Source organism: Salmo salar, chromosome ssa12 (genome assembly GCF_905237065.1).
Source record: "Salmo salar chromosome ssa12, Ssal_v3.1, whole genome shotgun sequence".
NCBI lineage: Eukaryota > Metazoa > Chordata > Actinopteri > Salmoniformes > Salmonidae > Salmo > Salmo salar.
Window position 1 is genome coordinate 4,283,051 of NC_059453.1, and position 19,450 is coordinate 4,302,500.

A 19,450-nucleotide genomic window follows, 5' to 3' on the forward strand; every position below is an offset into this window, starting at 1 on the left:
CAGTAACCTACCAGTCAGACCCTCTCTCTATAGACTGTTACAGTAACCTACCATTCAGACCCTCTCTCTATAGACTGTTACAGTAACCTACCATTCAGACCCTCTCTCTATAGACTGTTACAGTAACCTACCAGTCAGACCCTCTCTCTATAGACTGTTACAGTAACCTACCATTCAGACCCTCTCTCTATAGACTGTTACAGTAACCTACCATTCAGACCCTCTCTCTATAGACTGTTACAGTAACCTACCATTCAGACCCTCTCTCTATAGACTGTTACAGTAACCTACCAGTCAGACCCTCTCTCTATAGACTGTTACAGTAACCTACCATTCAGACCCTCTCTCTATAGACTGTTACAGTAACCTACCATTCAGACCCTCTCTCTATAGACTGTTACAGTAACCTACCATTCAGACCCTCTCTCTATAGACTGTTACAGTAACCCACCACACACACTCACTTTGTCAACCACTGACTGACACACACACACACACACACACACACACACACACACACACACACACACACACACACACACACACACACACACACACACACACACACACACACACACACACACACACACACACACACACACACGTTTCAGAGGAGAGGAGGAATGCCAGACATCTTGTCTTGACTTGTTTTACCTAGAGGATAATGAACTTGTCTCTCTCTGTGTGGGAGTACAGAGCCCTGAAACAGTGATTGAGAGACTTGTAAAAACTTTTCCTTGTTGCTGCCATTCATGATTATTATTATACATCTGTTGATGGAGATACTGGCCTGCTTCCCTAAACTACTCTCACTTCTCCTCTGTCTGCCCCTCTCCTTCTCTGAAATTTGTCAGTGAAATTAGAGCAAAAAATAGCCATGGTGAGAACTGTCAACAGACCACAAGGTGAAGGAGAGAGAGAGAGAGAGAGAGAGAGACAGACAGACAGACAGATAAAGAGAGAGAGAGAGAGACAGACACAGAGAGATAGAGACAGACAGATAAAGAGAGAGAGACAGAGACAGAGATACAGATCGTATAGTATTAGAGCCCAGTATTTTAGTCTGTGGGTCTCTTCTAGATCAGCTAGTGTGGTCTGTTTCCGCTTTGTTGGGGACGGAAAGGGTGGGTTTCTGCCTCTCTGTGTGTGTTGCACTTCACCCTCTTTGCATTTCCTGTGTTACCCCCCTGACGATGCAGCAACACACACCCCAAGATGCATTGCACACAGTAGCATCACGTGTGCAGCATCTTCAACGGCTGTACGTTCTGGCTAGACACTGGTACCATCTCCTCTCTGTTGTACGTTCTGGCTAGACACTGGTACCATCTCCTCTCTGTTGTATGTTCTGGTACCATCTCCTCTCTGTTGTATGTTCTGGTACCATCTCCTCTCTGTTGTATGTTCTGGTACCATCTCCTCTCTGTTATATGTTCTGGCTAGACACTGGTACCATCTCCTCTCTGTTGTATGTTCTGGTACCATCTCCTCTCTGTTGTATGTTCTGGTACCATCTCCTCTCTGTTGTATGTTCTGGTACCATCTCCTCTCTGTTGTATGTTCTGGTACCATCTCCTCTCTGTTGTATGTTCTGGTACCATCTCCTCTCTGTTGTACGTTCTGGTACCATCTCCTCTCTGTTGTATGTTCTGGTACCATCTCCTCTCTGTTGTATGTTCTGGTTAGACACTGGTACCATCTCCTCTCTGTTGTATGTTCTGGTACCATCTCCTCTCTGTTGTATGTTCTGGTACCATCTCCTCTCTGTTGTATGTTCTGGTACCATCTCCTCTCTGTTGTATGTTCTGGTTAGACACTGGTACCATCTCCTCTCTGTTGTACGTTCTGGTACCATCTCTGCAGCCTACTGCTTCATACCTCATAGTACTGTTTGACTGCTTATACAGTCTATACCTGACACACACACACACACACACACACACACACACACACACACACCCGACTGATGATGCAATCTCTAAAAATCAGGGATGGGCCCCTAAATTAGTCAGGTAGCCAGCTATCTAAACTTTGCAACATGGTCTAATTACCGTCCGGGGGCGGCCATATTGATGCTGTTAGTCACTCTCACTCAGATATCACATATAAAAAAATAAACATTTCTCTCCACCCTGTGGAAAAGTGTACCACTGCAGCAAACGTGGTTTAAACTGAAAAGTTCTCTCTCCACCCCACAAATGATCTCCGCTGTCAAGAGGGGTTATGGATGTGGGTACGCAGACCAGCGAGCGGCCCCCACCCCCACCACGACGAGCGGCCCCCACCCCCACCACGACGAGCGGCCCCCACCCCCGTCACGACGAGCGGCCCCCACCCCCACCACGACGAGCGGCCCCCACCCCCACCACGACGAGCGGCCCCGACCCCGTCACGACGAGCGGCCCCCCCACCACGACGAGCGGCCCCCACCCCCACCACGACGAGCGGCTTCCACCCCGCCACGACGAGCGGCCCCCACCCCCGTAACGACGAGCGGCCCCCACCCCCGTAACGACGAGCGGCCCCCACCCCCGCAACGACGAGCGGCCCCCACCCCGTCACGAAGAGCGGCCCTCACCCCCACGAGCGGCCCCCACCCCCACCACGACGAGCGGCCCTGCCTCCGTCACGACGAGCGGACCCCACCCCGCCACGACGAGCGACTTCCACTCCCACCACAACGAGCGGCCCCCCACCCCCACCACAACGAGCGGCCCCCACCCCCACCACGACGAGCGGCCCCCACCCCCGTCACTACGACCGGCTTCCACTCCCACCACGACGAGCGGCCCCCCACCCCGCCACGACGAGCGGCTTCCACTCCCACCACAAAGAGCGGCCCCCACCCCCGCCACGACGAGCGGCTTCCACTCCCGCCACGACGAGCGGCCCCCGCCCTCGCCACGACGAGCGGCCCCCACCCCCGTCACGACGAGCGGCTTCCACTCCCACCACGACGAGCGGCCCCGACCCCGTCACGACGAGCGGCTTCCACTCCCACAACGAGCGGCCCCCACCCCCGCCACGACGAGCGGCTTCCACTCCCACCACAACGAGCAGCCCCCACCCCCGCAACGACGAGCGGCCCCCACCCCGTAACGACGAGCGGCCCCCACCCCCACCACGACGAGCGGCCCCCACCCCCGTCACGAAGAGCGGCCCTCACCCCCACGAGCCGCCCCCACCCCCACCACGACGAGCGGCCCTGCCTCCGTCACGACGAGCGGCCCCGACCCCGTCACGACGAGCGGCTTCCACTCCCACAACGAGCGGCCCCCACCCCGCCACGACGAGCGGCTTCCACTCCCACCACAACGAGCAGCCCCCACCCCCGCCACGACGAGCGGCCCCCACCCCCACCACGACGAGCGGCCCCCACCCCCGTCACGACGAGCGGCTTCCACTCCCACCACGACGAGCGGCCCCGACCCCGTCACGACGAGCGGCTTCCACTCCCACAACGAGCGGCCCCCACCCCCCGCCACGACGAGCGGCTTCCACTCCCACCACAACGAGCAGCCCCCACCCCCGCAACGACGAGCGGCCCCCACCCCCGTAACGACGAGCGGCCCCCACCCCCACCACGACGAGCGGCCCCCACCCCGTCACGAAGAGCGGCCCTCACCCCCACGAGCGGCCCCCCACCCCCACCACGACGAGCGGCCCTGCCTCCGTCACGACGAGCGGCCCCGACCCCGTCACGACGAGCGGCTTCCACTCCCACCACAACGAGCAGCCCCCCACCCCGCCACGACGAGCGGCCCCCACCCCCCACCACGACGAGCGGCCCCCACCCCCGTCACGAAGAGCGGCCCTCACCCCCACGAGCGCCCCCCACCCCCACCACGACGAGCGGCCCTGCCTCCGTCACGACGAGCGGACCCCCACCCCCGCCACGACGAGCGGCCCCCACCCCCGCCACGACGAGCGGCCCCCACCCCCGCCACAACGAGCGGCCACCACCCCCGCCACGACGAGCGGCCGCCCCCACCCCGTCACGACGAGCGGCCCCCACCCCGCCACGACGAGTGGCCCCCACCCCCGCCACGACGAGCGGCCCCCACCCCCATCACGACGAGCGGCCCCCACCCCCGCCACGACGAGCAGCTTCCACTCCCACCACAACGAGCGGCCCCCACCATGACGAACGGTCTCCGCCCCATCACGATGAGCGGCCCCCACCCCTATCAAAGACCCGTCACGACGAGCAGCCCCCACCCCCACAACGACGAGCGGCCCCCACCCCTATCAAAGACCCATCATGATGAAGGCCCCGCGGTTACCCATCCCTGCTATAAATAATGACTGGGATCAATCACAGCGCGGCGCGACATCACAGCTGGACACCCACCCGCTGCCCTCGTTCCTCCCCCTGTAACCTACTCCTCCCGGTGGCAACGGAACCCCCTGTCACCAACTGAGACGGACCAGAAGACAAGAGCAGACATCGGGTCTAACCCTTAACCATCAACAGATCACCATAGCAACGTGGGAAATATTTATAGTCAATACATTTGGCTACTGTATTATAATGATGTGGTATATAATAAGTTACTACAATATATAGACTAGGCTGCTATAGTAACCTACTACAATATATAGACTAGGCTGCTATAGTAACCTACTACAATATATAGACTAGGCTGCTACAGTAACCTACTACAATATATAGACTAGGCTGCTATAGTAACCTACTACAATATATAGACTAGGCTGCTATAGTAACCTACTACAATATATAGACTAGGCTGCTACAGTAACCTACTACAATATATAGACTAGGCTGCTATAGTAACCTACTACAATATATAGACTAGGCTGCTATAGTAACCTACTACAATATATAGACTAGGCTGCTATAGTAACCTACTACAATATATAGACTAGGCTGCTACAGTAACCTACTACAATATATAGACTAGGCTGCTACAGTAACCTACTACAATATATAGACTAGGCTGCTACAGTAACCTACTACAATATATAGACTAGGCTGCTATAGTAACCTACTACAATATATAGACTAGGCTGCTATAGTAACCTACTACAATATATAGACTAGGCTGCTACAGTAACCTACTACAATATATAGACTGAGGCTGCTACAGTAACCTACTACAATATATAGACTGAAGGCTGCTATAGTAACCTACTACAATATATAGACTAAGGCTGCTATAGTAACCTACTACAATATATAGACTAGGCTGCTACAGTAACCTACTACAATATATAGACTAGGCTGCTACAGTAACCTACTACAATATATAGACTAGGCTGCTACAGTAACCTGCTACAATATATAGACTGAGGCTGCTACAGTAACCTACTACAATATATAGACTAGGCTGCTACAGTAACCTACTACAATATATAGACTAGGCTGCTACAGTAACCTACTACAATATATAGACTAGGCTGCTATAGTAACCTACTACAATATATAGACTAGGCTGCTACAGTAACCTACTACAATATATAGACTAGGCTGCTACAGTAACCTACTACAATATATAGACTAGGCTGCTACAGTAGGCCAATAGGCCTGTAGATAAGTCCCACCTTGACACTGGAAACCTTGCTTCCCGAAACCCCTGTGAAGAGAAGTGAAACATGAGGTTTATTATTGACTCTGATGATGGAATGTCCTCACTACAACACACCTCTTTCTAACGTTGGAATTGTGGTTGTATTTATTAGGGATCCTCAGTAGCTACTCTTCCTGGGGTCCAAACACACCAAAGCATCCACATTACAGATAAAACAGTTAACTATGTTTGTAACCTTTATTTAACTAGGCAAGCCAGTTAAGAACAAATTCTTATTTTCAATGACAGCCTAGGAACAGTGGGTTAAGTGCCTTGTTCAGGGGCAGAATGACAGATTTTAACCACCAGTCTACCTGCCCCCCCCTCTAGCCACCAGTCTACCTGCCCCCCCCCCTCTAGCCACCAGTCTACCTGCCCCCCCCTCTAGCCACCAGTCTACCTGCCCCCCCCTCTAGCCACCAGTCTACCTGCCCCCCTAACCACCAGTCTACCTGCCCCCCCCTCAAACCACCAGTCTACCTGCCCCCCCCTCAAACCACGTCTACCTGCCCCCCCCTCTAAACACCCGTCTACCTGCCCCCCCTCTAAACACCCGTCTACCTGCCCCCCCCTCTAACCACCAGTCTACCTGCCCCCCCTTTAACCACCAGTCTACCTGCCCCCCCCTTTAACCACCAGTCTACCTGCCCCCCCCTTTTTAACCACCAGTCTACCTGCCCCCCCCTCTAACCACCAGTCTACCTGCCCCCCCACCTCTAACCACCAGTCTACCTGCCCCCCCACCTCTAACCACCAGTCTACCTGCCCCCCCCACCTCTAACCACCAGTCTACCTGCCCCCCCCACCTCTAACCACCAGTCTACCTGCCCCCCCCTCAAACCACCAGTCTACCTGCCCCCCCTCTAGCCACCAGTCTACCTGCCCCCCCTCAAACCACCAGTCTACCTGCCCCCCCTCTAGCCACCAGTCTACCTGCCCCCCCTCAAACCACTAGTCTACCTGCCCCCCCCAAAAACCACCAGTCTACCTGCTCCCCCCTTTAACCACCAGTCTACCTGCCCCTCCTCTAACCAGCAGTCTACCTACCCCCCCTCTAACCACCAGTCTACCTACCCCCCTCTAACCACCAGTCTACCTGCCCCCCTTTAACCACCAGTCTACCAGCTCCCCCCTTTAACCACCAGTCTACCTCCTCCCCCCTTTAACCACCAGTCTACCTGCCCCCCCCTCTAACCAGCAGTCTACCTACCCCCCCCTCTGACCAGCAGTCTACCTACCCCCCCCTTTAACTAGGAGTCTACCTTCCCCCCCTCTAACCACCAGTCTACCTGTCACCCCATTAAGTTTGTACTTAATGAGCTGAAGATAAAACAGATCATCATAACATCCCTGAATGGTGTCACACCGACACACACCGACACACACACACACACACACACAACCTGGAGTCCGTGTGTGATGCGGTAGAATGGTCGATAGACTGCCTATCTGTCTGATGGGTCTGACCACACATAGTAATACATGCTATACATGCTATAGTATCTACACTGACGGATTCATGGTTATGCAACCATGTTCCATTCGGGGTTTTGGAGGCTGTGGGTTAATCTCTTGTTTGTAATTCATGCCGTCTCTCTGTCTCTCTGTGCCTGGCTAAAGTCATTCAGCAGCAAGTGAATCACCTGTACCCTGCGCGCCGCACACACACCCCACGCACACACACACACTAACCAGATGAAGTCCGTGCAGTGGCTGCAGAACGTGGGCTGCTTGAAGAAGCGCGCGATGAACTTGTGGTCCTTGACCTCGTGCACGTTCTTCTGGCGCAGAGCTCCTTGGCGCGCGAAGCCCCTCGCGGCCCCGCTCTCCCGCCGCTCGGATCCCCCGGTGCTCGAGCTCTCTCCGTCGCTGCTGCCCTGCTCGCGGTCAGCCATTTTAACGCGGAAGTGTTTTGAAATGAGGAGGAAAGAGCGAGTTGGTGCCTTTTCAGCAGGTGCCTCCCTCCCTTCTTCCTCTGTCGGTGTCGGTTTCCCCCCGGTGTTTGCTCGGTGTGAATGTCCGGACTCCTGCCAAGCCTCACACTGCCGGGTCCCCGACTCCCCGTGGGCCCTGCTTCCCTGTTCGCTCGGAGACTGGGCAGCGCTGCTACAGCTGTGGCGACGTGCTGCTGGTGTGTGAGCGGAGCGCCTCATGCAGTGTGTATGTTGTTTGCAGGAAGAGTGTTGCGCTGAAACCGTGAGATAGGGGGCAACGAAGGCCCTCCCCCGTATCTACTCGGAATTCCACGGTGCACGGTGTGAGTGTGTAGGAAGAGACAAGAGGGACTGTTTTTGTGGCAAACATTTGGGTGAACAGTAGGTATGGGTTTAGCCTAGGTCACGAGAGAGACTGACAGAGAGAAGGGCTGTGTTGTTGAATGTTTGTGAATGTAGAGGTCTAAAACATCCCCAGAGAGATAAACAAGTAAACACTTGTTGAAGATCACCTGACCAGCCACTCAGCCAGTGAGAGAGAGAAGGACGTGGGTGGAACTCTAGAATGTAGAGGATGATGGAATAGAACAGTAGAATAGATAGAACACCAGAATATAGAACTGTGGAATAGATAGAACACCAGAATATAGAACTGTGGAATAGATAGAACACCAGAATATAGAACTGTAGAATAGATAGAACACCAGAATATAGAACTGTGGAATAGATAGAACACCAGAATATAGAACTGTGGAATAGATAGAACACCAGAATATAGAACAGTAGGATAGATACAACACCAGAATATAGAACAGTAGGATAGATAGAACACCAGAATATAGAACAGTAGGATAGATAGAACACCAGAATATAGAACTGTAGGATAGATAGAACACCAGAATATAGAACTGTAGAATAGATAGAACACCAGAATATAGAACAGTAGGATAGATAGAACACCAGCATATAGAACTGTAGAATAGGTAGAACACCAGAATATAGAACTGTGGAATAGATAGAACACCAGAATATAGAACTGTAGAATAGATAGAACACCAGAATATAGAACTGTAGAATAGGTAGAACACCAGAATATAGAACTGTGGAATAGATAGAACACCAGAATATAGAACTGTAGAATAGATAGAACACCAGAATATAGAACAGTAGGATAGATAGAACACCAGAATATAGAACTGTGGGATAGATAGAACACCAGAATATAGAACAGTAGGATAGATAGAACACCAGAATATAGAACTGTAGAATAGATAGAACACCAGAATATAGAACTGTGGAATAGATAGAACACCAGAATATAGAACTGTAGAATAGATAGAACACCAGAATATAGAACAGTAGGATAGATAGAACACCAGAATATAGAACAGTAGGATAGATAGAACACCAGAATATAGAACTGTAGGATAGATAGAACACCAGAATATAGAACTGTGGAATAGATAGAACACCAGAATATAGAACTGTAGAATAGATAGAACACCAGAATATAGAACTGTAGAATAGATAGAACACAAGAATATAGAACAGTAGGATAGATAGAACACCAGCATATAGAACTGTAGAATAGGTAGAACACCAGAATATAGAACTGTGGAATAGATAGAACACCAGAATATAGAACTGTAGAATAGATAGAACACCAGACTATAGAACTGTGGAATAGATAGAACACCAGAATATAGAACAGTAGGATAGATAGAACACCAGAATATAGAACTGTAGGATAGATAGAACACCAGCATATAGAACTGTAGAATAGGTAGAACACCAGAATATAGAACTGTGGAATAGATAGAACACCAGAATATAGAATGTGATGTGGATGTGCATCCTGATAGAATAGGAGGTTAAAGCCACAGAGCTCTAAGGGAGTGATGTGGATCCCGGTAGAATAGGAGGGTGAAGCCACAGAGCTCTAAGGGAGTGATGTGGATCCCGGTAGAATAGGAGGGTGAAGCCACAGAGCTCTAAGGGAGTGATGTGGAGCCCGGTAGAATAGGAGGGTGCAGCCACAGAGCTCTAAGGGAGTGATGTGGATCCCGGTAGAATAGGAGGGTGAAGCCACAGAGCTCTAAGGGAGTGATGTGGATCCCGGTAGAATAGGAGGGTGAAGCCACAGAGCTCTAAGGGAGTGATGTGGATCCCGGTAGAATAGGAGGGTGAAGCCACAGAGCTCTAAGGGAGTGATGTGGATCCCGGTAGAATAGGAGGGTGAAGCCACAGAGCTCTAAGGGAGTGATGTGGATCCCGGTAGAATAGGAGGGTGAAGCCACAGAGCTCTAAGGGAGTGATGTGGATCCCGGTAGAATAGGAGGGTGAAGCCACAGAGCTCTAAGGGAGTGATGTCGATCCCGGTAGAATAGGAGGGTGAAGCCACAGAGCTCTAAGGGAGTGATGTGGATCCTGATAGAATAGGAGGGTGAAGCCACAGAGCTCTAAGGGAGTGATGTGGATCCCGGTAGAATAGGAGGGTGAAGCCACAGAGCTCTAAGGGAGTGATGTGGATCCTGGTAGAATAGGAGGGTGAAGCCACTTTAGTAACTTTAGTAAATTATCGGTAGTTTTGTGACACTAGCCGTTTAGACCTCATATTGAGGTCTATTGTCTGTCTGTGGATGTTTGTACATTGTCTGCTTTGACAGTGTAAAGACTGAGGGGGGGAGCAGTAGCCAGCGTGGGGATTTGAACCGGTGATTCTGTGGTTAGGAGCTGAGTGGCAGTTGAGTGCACTATTACCTGTCTGTGCCATGAGAGTTAGGACCCCTACATTGGGCCAATAGGAGCACTGCTTTTGAAACACATCTCTAGTAGCTGTCACGGAGGCCCTCTCCTTTCCTGTTCTCTAGTAGCTGTCATGGAGGCCCTCTCCTTTCCTGTTCTCTAGTAGCTGTCATGGAGGCCCTCTCCTTTCCTGTTCTCTAGTAGCTGTCACGGAGGCCCTCTCCTTTCCTGTTCTCTAGTAGCTGTCATGGAGGCCCTCTCCTTTCCTGTTCTCTAGTAGCTGTCATGGAGGCCCTCTCCTTTCCTGTTCTCTAGTAGCTGTCATGGAGGCCCTCTCCTTTCCTGTTCTCTAGTAGCTGTCATGGAGGCCCTCTCCTTTCCTGTTCTCTGGTAGCTGTCATGGAGGCCCTCTCCTTTCCTGTTCTCTAGTAGCTGTCATGGAGGCCCTCTCCTTTCCTGTTCTCTAGTAGCTGTCATGGAGGCCCTCTCCTTTCCTGTTCTCTGGTAGCTGTCATGGAGGCCCTCTCCTTTCCTGTTCTCTGGTAGCTGTCACGGAGGCCCTCTCCTTTCCTGTTCTCTAGTAGCTGTCACGGAGGCCCTCTCCTTTCCTGTTCTCTAGTAGCTGTCACGGAGGCCCTCTCCTTTCCTGTTCTCTGGTAGCTGTCACGGAGGCCCTCTCCTTTCCTGTTCTCTAGTAGCTGTCATGGAGGCCCTCTCCTTTCCTGTTCTCTAGTAGCTGTCATGGAGGCCCTCTCCTTTCCTGTTCTCTGGTAGCTGTCATGGAGGCCCTCTCCTTTCCTGTTCTCTAGTAGCTGTCATGGAGGCCCTCTCCTTTCCTGTTCTCTGGTAGCTGTCATGGAGGCCCTCTCCTTTCCTGTTCTCTAGTAGCTGTCATGGAGGCCCTCTCCTTTCCTGTTCTCTAGTAGCTGTCATGGAGGCCCTCTCCTTTCCTGTTCTCTGGTAGCTGTCACGGAGGCCCTCTCCTTTCCTGTTCTCTAGTAGCTGTCACGGAGGCCCTCTCCTTTCCTGTTCTCTAGTAGCTGTCACGGAGGCCCTCTCCTTTCCTGTTCTCTGGTAGCTGTCACGGAGGCCCTCTCCTTTCCTGTTCTCTAGTAGCTGTCACGGAGGCCCTCTCCTTTCCTGTTCTCTAGTAGCTGTCACGGAGGCCCTCTCCTTTCCTGTTCTCTAGTAGCTGTCATGGAGGCCCTCTCCTTTCCTGTTTTATTGGTGTCGGACACATGTTTACATTCCCAAAGCAAGTTAAATAAACAGACATGAACAGTAAACATTACACACACAAAAGTTTCAAAAGAGAATAAAGACATTTAAAATGAAGTTTAATTCCAAATCGCTATGTAACAATTTTCAGAAATGTTGGTAAATGAACTTTTATTGTTTTAAAGAAATTATGAAATAGATTAGATAGTGGAAAAAAACACACCAATTATGGCATGGGTTGTTCAATTATAGATTTTAAACAAATACATGTCTTATCACTTGATGGTTTCACTACAGAGGGACAAATAATGTTGTTTTATAAAAAAAACTCTCAGAGAAATAACATGTTTTATACTGTCAAATGAGACAAATAACTCATGTTTTATAAAGAACTGTGCAAATAATACATTTGTGACATCTCTCTCTCTCTCTCTATATATATATATATATATATATATATATATATATATATATATATATATATATATATATATATACACACACACACACACACACACAGTTGAAGTCGGATGTTTACATACATCTTAGACAAATACATTTAAACTCAGTTTTTCACAATTCCTGACATTTAATCCTAGTAAAAATTCCCTGTCTTAGGTCAGTTAGGATCACCACTTTATTTTAAGAATATGAAATGTCAGAATAATAGTAGAGAGAATGATTTATTTTCAGCTTTTATTTCTTTCATCACATTCCCAGTGGGTCATAAGTTTACATACATTCAATTAGTATTTGGTAGCATTGCCTTTAAATTGTTTAACTTGGGTGAAATGTTTCAGGTATCCTTCCACAAGCTTCCCACAATAAGTTGGGTGAATTTTGGCCCATTCCTCCTGACAGAGCAGGTGTAACTGAGCTCAGGTTTGTAGGCCTCCTTGCTCGCACACGCTTTTTCAGTTCTGCCCACAAATTTTCTATAGGATTGAGGTCAGGGCTTTGTGATGGCCACTCCAATACCTTGACTTTGTTGTCCTTAAGCCATTTTGCCACAACTTTGGAAGTATGCTTGGGGTCATTGTCCATTTGGAAGACCCATTTGCAACCCAGCTTTATCTTCCTGACTGATGTCTTGAGATGTTGCTTCAATATTTCCACATAATTTTCCTGCCTCATGATGCCATCTATTTTGTGAAGTGCACCAGTCCCTCCTGTAGCAAAGCACCCCCACAACATGATGCTGCCACCCTCGTGCTTCACGGTTGGGATAGTGTTCTTCGGCTTGCAAGCCTCCCCCTTTTTCCTCCAAACATAACGATGGTCATTATGGCCAAACAGTTCTATTTTTGTTTCTTCAGACCAGAGGACAATTCTCCCAAAAGTACGATCTTTGTCTCCATGTGCAGTTGCAAACCGTAGTCTGGCCTTTTTATGCCGGTTTTGAAGCAGTGGCTTCTTCCTTGCTGAGCGGCCTTTCAGGTTATGTCGATATAGGACTCGTTTTACTGTGGATATAGATACTTTTGTACCTGTTTGCCTCCAGCATCTTCACAAGGTCCTTTGCTGTTGTTCTGGGATTGATTTGCACTTTTCGCACAAAAGTACGTTCATCTCTGGGAGACAGAACGTGTCTCCTTCCTGAGCGGTACGACGGCTGCGTGGGTCCATGGTGTTTATACTTGCATGCTATTGTTTGTACAGATGAACATGGTACCTTCAGGTGTTTGAAAATTGCTCCCAAGGATGAACCAGACTTGTGGAGGTCTACAATTTGTTTTCTGAGGTCTTGCCTTATTTCTTTAGATTTTCCCATGATGTCAAGCAAAGAGGCACTGAGTTTGATGGTAGGCCTTGAAATACATCCACAGGTACACCTCCTATTGACTAAAATGATGTCAATTAGCCTGTAAGTTGCTCTGGATAAGAGCATCTGCTAAATGACTCAAATGTCAAATGTATTATAAATGTTTTGCATACAGATCTCCTATTATTGTATTGATTTAAAAACAAATGTATTACAAATGTATTATTTGCACAGTTCTTTATAAAACATTAGTTATTTGTCTCATTTGACAGTTTAACACTTGTTAGTGTTGGCTATTTAGCTTTTGTTTTTAAACAACATTATTTGTCCCTCTGTAATGAAACCATCAAGTGATAGATTTTAAACAAATACATGTCTGTCATTGAACAACACCATGCCGTGATTAGATAGTGAAAAAAACACACCAATCTATTTCATAATGTCTTTAAACAATAAAAGTTAAATTACCAACATTTCAGAAAATTGACATATTGCGTTTTGGAATGAAATTCTTCATTTTAAACGTCTTTATGTTCTTTTGAAACTTTTGTGTGTGTAATGTTTACTGTTAATGGGTGTTTATTTAACTTGCTTTGGGAATGTAAACATGTGTCCCACGCCATTAAAGGCCTTTAGAATGAAATGTCTACTGTCGGCTTTCTGTTCAACTGCGTGTTTCTGAAGCCACCTGCTGGCTGTTTAGGAGACGACACGCTGGGATCCGACGTTGCCGCTTGTGTAACTGTCATTGGATGGGATTTTGAATGTTAAAGCCTGACTGGGTACATACACTGTCCATCAAATGAAACCGGAAGAAAAGTTGACATATCAAAACAATGTGAAAGGAAGGATAGTGGTGTGTCCTTACCGAGCTGTTACGGTGAGTGTATTGTGGCATGAGTCTGTGTTCATGGTATTCTAACTGTTGTCTGGTTATTTGCATGTGTTGTAGCAGGCTAGTGAAAGTGACATGAACCTAACCTTCAGCCAATAATGTTAGCTTGTTGTGAACCGTTTCCTCAGCCATGCCAACTTCCTCGGTAAAGACACGGATCCCGCTCACGAGCTTCGGTCATCTGATCACCGAGGTGAAGGTCGGTAAACCAAGCCATAAGACGACTAAATATACTGAACAAAAAATATAAACGCCACAATTTCAAGGTCCTGGCGTGGTTGTGAGGCCGGTTGGACGTACTGCTAAGTTATCTGTAACGACATAGGAGGCGGTTTATGGTAGAATAATGAACATCAACAGCTCTGGTTGACATTACTGTAGTTATGGTGCCAACTGCACACTCCTTCAACTTGAGACATCTGTTGTGTGACAAAACTGCACATTTTAGAGTGGCCTTTTTAATGTCAACAGCACAAGGTGCACCTGTGTAATGATCATGCTGTTTAATCAGCTTCTTGATATGCCACACCTGTCAGGTGGATGGATTATCTGGGCACGGGACAAATGCTCACTAACAGGGATATAAACACATTTGTGATAAAATAAAGCTTTTTGTGCGTATGGAAAATGTCTGAGATGTTCTTATTTCAGTTCATGAAACATGGGACCAGCACTTTATATGTTGGTGTTTTATACTTTAGTTCAATGTATTTAACCAATACCACCCCTCTGCCGTCGACCCTTAACCAATACCACCCCTCTGCCGTCGACCCTTAACCAATACCACCCCTCTGCCGTCGACCCTTAACCAATACCACCCCTCTGCCGTCGACCCTTAACCAATACCACCCCTCCGCCGTCGACCCTTAACCAATACCACCCCTCCGCCGTCGACCCTTAACCAATACCACCCCTCCGCCGTCGACCCTTAACCAATACCACCCCTCCGCCGTCGACCCTTAACCAATACCACCCCTCCGCCGTCGACCCTTAACCAATACCACCCCTCCGCCGTCGACCCTTAACCAATACCACACCACAATTCACTTTCACCCGGTGCAAAACACACCTACCCTGGAGACTGGGTCAGATTAATGGAATCCCCTCATACATGTTCACTGTGATGTCATCAAGATGTGTCCATTCAGATTGTCCTGATCTGTCTGTGTGTCTATCTATCTGTGTGTGTGTGTGTGTGTGTGTGTGTGTGTGTGTGTAAAAGAGACAGTTGTTTGGTATGGAGGCTCCAGCTACTGTTAACCTGACTGGCTGGAGGAGACATTTCAACAGCTACACACTACAGGGCCGACGCAACGTAAGACACACACACACACACACACACACACACTAGCTGCTGCTGCCATAGCTCTGGAAGAGTATTATACTGCTGACATAACCTCTCTCTCTCTCTTTTTCTCTCTCTCTAGTTTGTCCTGGCTACCTATGGTGTCCTAGCGTTGTCAGCAGCAGCCTATATGATACACAAACGGAGTAAAGAGGACCCCAGAGTAGCCAGGCCCACTGCCTGACTGACACCCTCTCTCAATGTCCAATGTTCAATGCTTTATTGACCTGATATTCACATTGTTTTCCAATACTACCAAATCAGAGATTCATAACAGCAGCGCTCTTCCGCTCTCCCTCCCTCCCTCTCTTCCGCTCTCTCTCTCCCTCTCTCCTCTCTCTCTTCCGCTCTCTCTCTCCCTCCCTCCCTCTCTTCCGCTCTCTCTCTCCCTCTTCCGCTCTCTCTCCCTCCCTCCCTCTCTTCCGCTCTCTCCTCCATCCCTCCCCTCTCTTCCGCTCTCTCTCCCTCCCTCTCTCTCTCTCTCTCCCTCCTCCTCTCTTCCCTCTCTCTCTCTCCCTCCCTCTCTTCCGCTCTCTCTCCTCCTCCCTCTCTCTTCCGCTCTCTCTCTCCCTCCCTCCTCTCTTCCGCTCTCTCCCTCCCTCCCTCTCTTCCGCTCTCTCCTCCCCCTCTCTCTCTCTCCCTCTCTCTCTCCCTCCCCTCCCTCTCTTCCGCTCTCTCTCCCTCCCTCTCTCTCTTCCGCTCTCTCTCCCTCCCTCTCTCTCTTCCGCTCTCTCCCTCCCTCTCTCTCTTCCGCTCTCTCTCCCTCCTCTCTCTCTCCGCTCTCTCTCCCTCCCTCTCTTTCCGCTCTCTCTCCCCTCCCTCTCTCTCTTCTCTCTCTCTCCCTCCCTCTCTCTCTTCCGCTCTCTCTCCCTCCCCTCTCTCTCTTCCGCTCTCTCTCTCCCTCCTCTCTCTTCCCCTCTCTCTCTCCGCTCTCTCCCCTCTCTCTCTCCCCTCTCTCTCTCTTCCCTCTCTCTCTCCCTCTCTCTCTTCCGCTCTCTCTCTTCCCCCTCTCTCTCTCTTCCCCCTCTCTCTCTCTTCCTCTCCTCTCTCTCCCCCTCCTCTCTCTCTCTTCCCCTCCTCTCTCTCTTCCTCTCTCTCTCTCCCTCTCTCTCCCTCCCTCTCTCTCTCTCCTCCTCTCTCTCCCTCCCTCTCTCTCTCCTCCCTCTCTCTCTCTTCCCCTCTCTCTCTCCCTCTCCTCCTCCTCTCTCTCTCTCTCTCCTCTCTCTCTTCCGCTCCTCTCTCCTCTCTTCCGCTCTCTCTCTCCTCCCTCTCTCTCTCCCTCTCTCTTCCTCTCTTCTCTCTTCCTCTCTCTCTCCCCTCTCTCTCTCCCTCCCTCTCTCTCTTCCCCTCTCTCTCTCTCTTCCCCTCTCTCTCTCCCCCTCTCTCTCTTCTCCCTCTCTCCTCCTCTCTCTCTCCTCTCTCTCTCTCCCTCCCTCTCTCTCTCTCCCTCTCTCTCCCCCTCTCTCTCCCCTCTCTCCTCCTCCCTCTCTCTCTTCCCTCTCTCTCTCTCTCCCTCCTCTCTCTCTTCCCCTCTCTCTCCCTCCCTCCTCTCTTCCCCTCTCTCTCTCCCTCCCCTCCTCTCTCTCTTCCCTTCTCTCCCCTCCCTCTCTCTCTTCCCCTCTCTTCTCCCCTCTCTCTCTCTCCTCTCTCTCATCTCTCTCTCCCTCTCTCTCTTCTCTCTCTCCCTCTCTCTTCTCTCTCCCTCCCTCCCTCTCTCCCTCTCTCTCTCCCTCTCTCTCTCCCCTCCCTCTCTCTCTCTTCCATGTCTCTCTCTCCCTCCTCTCTTCCCCTCTCTCTCTCTCCTCTCTCTCTTCCGCTCTCTCTCCCCTCCCTCTCCTCTCTTCTCTTTCCCCTCTCTCTCCCTCTCTCTCTCTCTCCTCTCCTCCTCCCCTTGCCTCTCTCTCCTCCCTCTCTCTCTCTCCTCCGCTCTCTCTCTCTCCCTCCTCTCTCTCTCCCTCCTCTCCTCCCTCTCTTCCTCTCTCTCTCCTCTCTCTCTCTTCTTCCCTCTCTCTCTTCCCTCTCTTCTCCTCTCTTCCCTCTCTCTTCCCTCTCTCCCCTCCCTCTCTCTTCCGCTCTCTCTCCTCCCTCTCTCTCCCCTCTCTCTCCTCTCCTCTCTCTCTCCTCTTCCCCTCCCTCTCTCCCTCTCTCTCTCTCTCTCCCCTCTCTCTCTCCCCCTCCCTCTCTTCCGCTCTCTCTTCCCTCTCTCTTCCCCTCTCTCTCTTCCCTCCCTCTCCTCTTCCCTCTCTCTCTTCCTCCCTCTCTCTCTTCCCCCTCTCTCTCCTCTCTCTCTTCCCCTCTCTCTCCTCTTCCCCTCTCTCCTTCCCCTCCCTCTCTCTTCCCCTCTCTCTCTCTCCCCTCTCTCTCTCTCTCTCCCTCCTCTCTCTCTCCCTTCCCTCTCTCTCTTCCCTCTCTCTCCCCTCTCTCCTCTCTCCCCTCTCTCTCTCTCCCCTCTCTCCCTCTCTCCCCTCTCTCTCTCTCCCCTCTCTTCCCCTCTCTCTCCCCTTCCCCTCTCTCTCTTCCGCTCTCTCTCCCCCTCCCTCTCTTCGCTCTCTCTCCCTCCCTCTCTTCTCCCTCCCGCTCTCTCTTCCCTCTCTCTCTCCCTCCCTCTCTTCCCTCTCTCTCTTCCCTCTCCTCTCTCTCTCCCTCTCTCTCTTCCCTCTTCCTCTCTCTCTCCCTCTCTCTCTCTTCCCCCTCTCTCTCCCCTCTCTCTCTCTCTCCCTCTCTCTCTCTCCTCTCTCTCTCCCTCCCCTCTCTCTTCCGCTCTCTCTCTCTCTCCCTCTCTCTCTCCCTCTCCTTTCTCTCTCTCTCTCTCCCTCCCTCTCTTCCGCTCTCTCTCCCCTCTCTCTCTTCCGCTCTCTCTCTCCCTCTCTCTCTCTCTCCTCTCTCTCTCCTCTCTCCTTTCCGCTCTCTCTCTCCTCCCTCTCTCTTCTCTCTCTCCTCCCTCTCTCTCTCTTCCCTCTCTCTTCTCTCTCCCCTCTCTCCTGTCGTCTCTCTCTCTCCCTCTCTCTCTCTTTCCGCTCTCTCTCTCTTCCCTCTCTCTCTCTCCCGCTTCTTCCCTCCCTCTCTCTTCCGCTCTCTCTCTCCCTCCCTCTCCTTCCCTCTCTCTCCTCCCTCTCTCTCTTCCGCTCTCTCTCTCCCTCTCTTCCGCTCTCTCTTCCCCTCTCTCTCTTCCGCTCTCTCTCTCTCCTCTCTCTCTTCCCTCTCTCTCCCTTCCCTCTCTCCTCTCTTCCGCCTCTCTCTTCCCCTCTCTCTCTTCCTCTCTCTCTCTCCCCTCCCCTCTCTCTCTTTCCTCTCTCTCCCTCTCTCTTCCCCTCCCTCTCTCTCTTCCCTCTCTCTCTCCTCTCTCTCCTCCCTCTCTCTCTCCCTCTCTCCCTCCCTCTCTTCTCTCTCTCTTCCTCTCTCTCCCTCCCTCTCTCTCTCTTCTCCCTCCCTCTCCTTCCCCTCTCTCTCTCTCCTCTCTCTCTCTCTCCCCTCCTCTCTCTCTTCCAGCTCTCTCTCTCCCCCCTCTCTCTCTTCGCTCTCTCTCTCTCTCCCTCTCCCTCTCTCTCCCTCTCCTCTCTTCCCTCTCTCCCTCTCTTCCGCTCTCTCTCTCTTCTCTCTCTCTCTTTCCCTCTCTCTCTTCCTCTCTCTCTCCCCCTCTCTTCCTCTCTCCTCCCTCTCTCTCTTCCTCTCTCTCCTCCTCTCTCTTCCTCTCTCTCTCCCTCTCCTCTTCCCTCTCTCTCCCTCCCTCTCTCTCTTCCGCTCTCTCCCCTCCCTCTCTCTCTTCCCTCTCTCTCCCTCCCTCTCTCTTCCTCTCTCTCCCTCTCTCTTCCCCTCTCCCTCCCTCTCTCTCTTTCCTCTCTCTCTCTCCCTCTCTCTTTCCGCTCTCCTCTCCCTCCTCTCTCTTCCGCTCTCTCTCTTCCCTCTCTCTCTTCCACTCTCTCCCTCCCCTCCTCTCTCTCCCTCCCTCTCTCTCTTCCGCTC

At 51.0% G+C, this 19,450-nt stretch overlaps 1 protein-coding gene and 1 long non-coding RNA gene across 3 annotated transcripts in view; one reads left to right on the forward strand and one right to left on the reverse strand.

The window, feature by feature from the left end:
* LOC106595901 (protein kinase C beta type) overlaps window positions 1-7,844 on the reverse strand; it is a 152,775-nt gene extending 144,931 nt beyond the window's left edge. Inside the window, exons 1-2 of one of the 2 annotated variants that reach the window (XM_045690504.1) lie at window positions 7,281-7,844; window positions 5,563-5,594 (exon numbers count right to left, since the gene is read on the reverse strand). In XM_045690504.1, the coding sequence (XP_045546460.1) occupies window positions 5,563-5,594; window positions 7,281-7,741 (493 nt within the window). In that variant the 5' untranslated portion in view covers window positions 7,742-7,844. The remainder of the gene's footprint in view (window positions 1-5,562; window positions 5,595-7,280) is intronic. The other variant, XM_045690505.1, reaches the window with a different exon arrangement.
* Window positions 7,845-14,046: 6,202 nt separating this feature from the next.
* On the forward strand, window positions 14,047-15,838 carry LOC106563995 (uncharacterized). The gene is made up of 4 exons (XR_001319380.2): window positions 14,047-14,127; window positions 14,271-14,341; window positions 15,365-15,457; window positions 15,570-15,838. It is a non-coding gene; the product is annotated as an uncharacterized lncRNA (long non-coding RNA).
* Window positions 15,839-19,450: the final 3,612 nt, after the last annotated feature.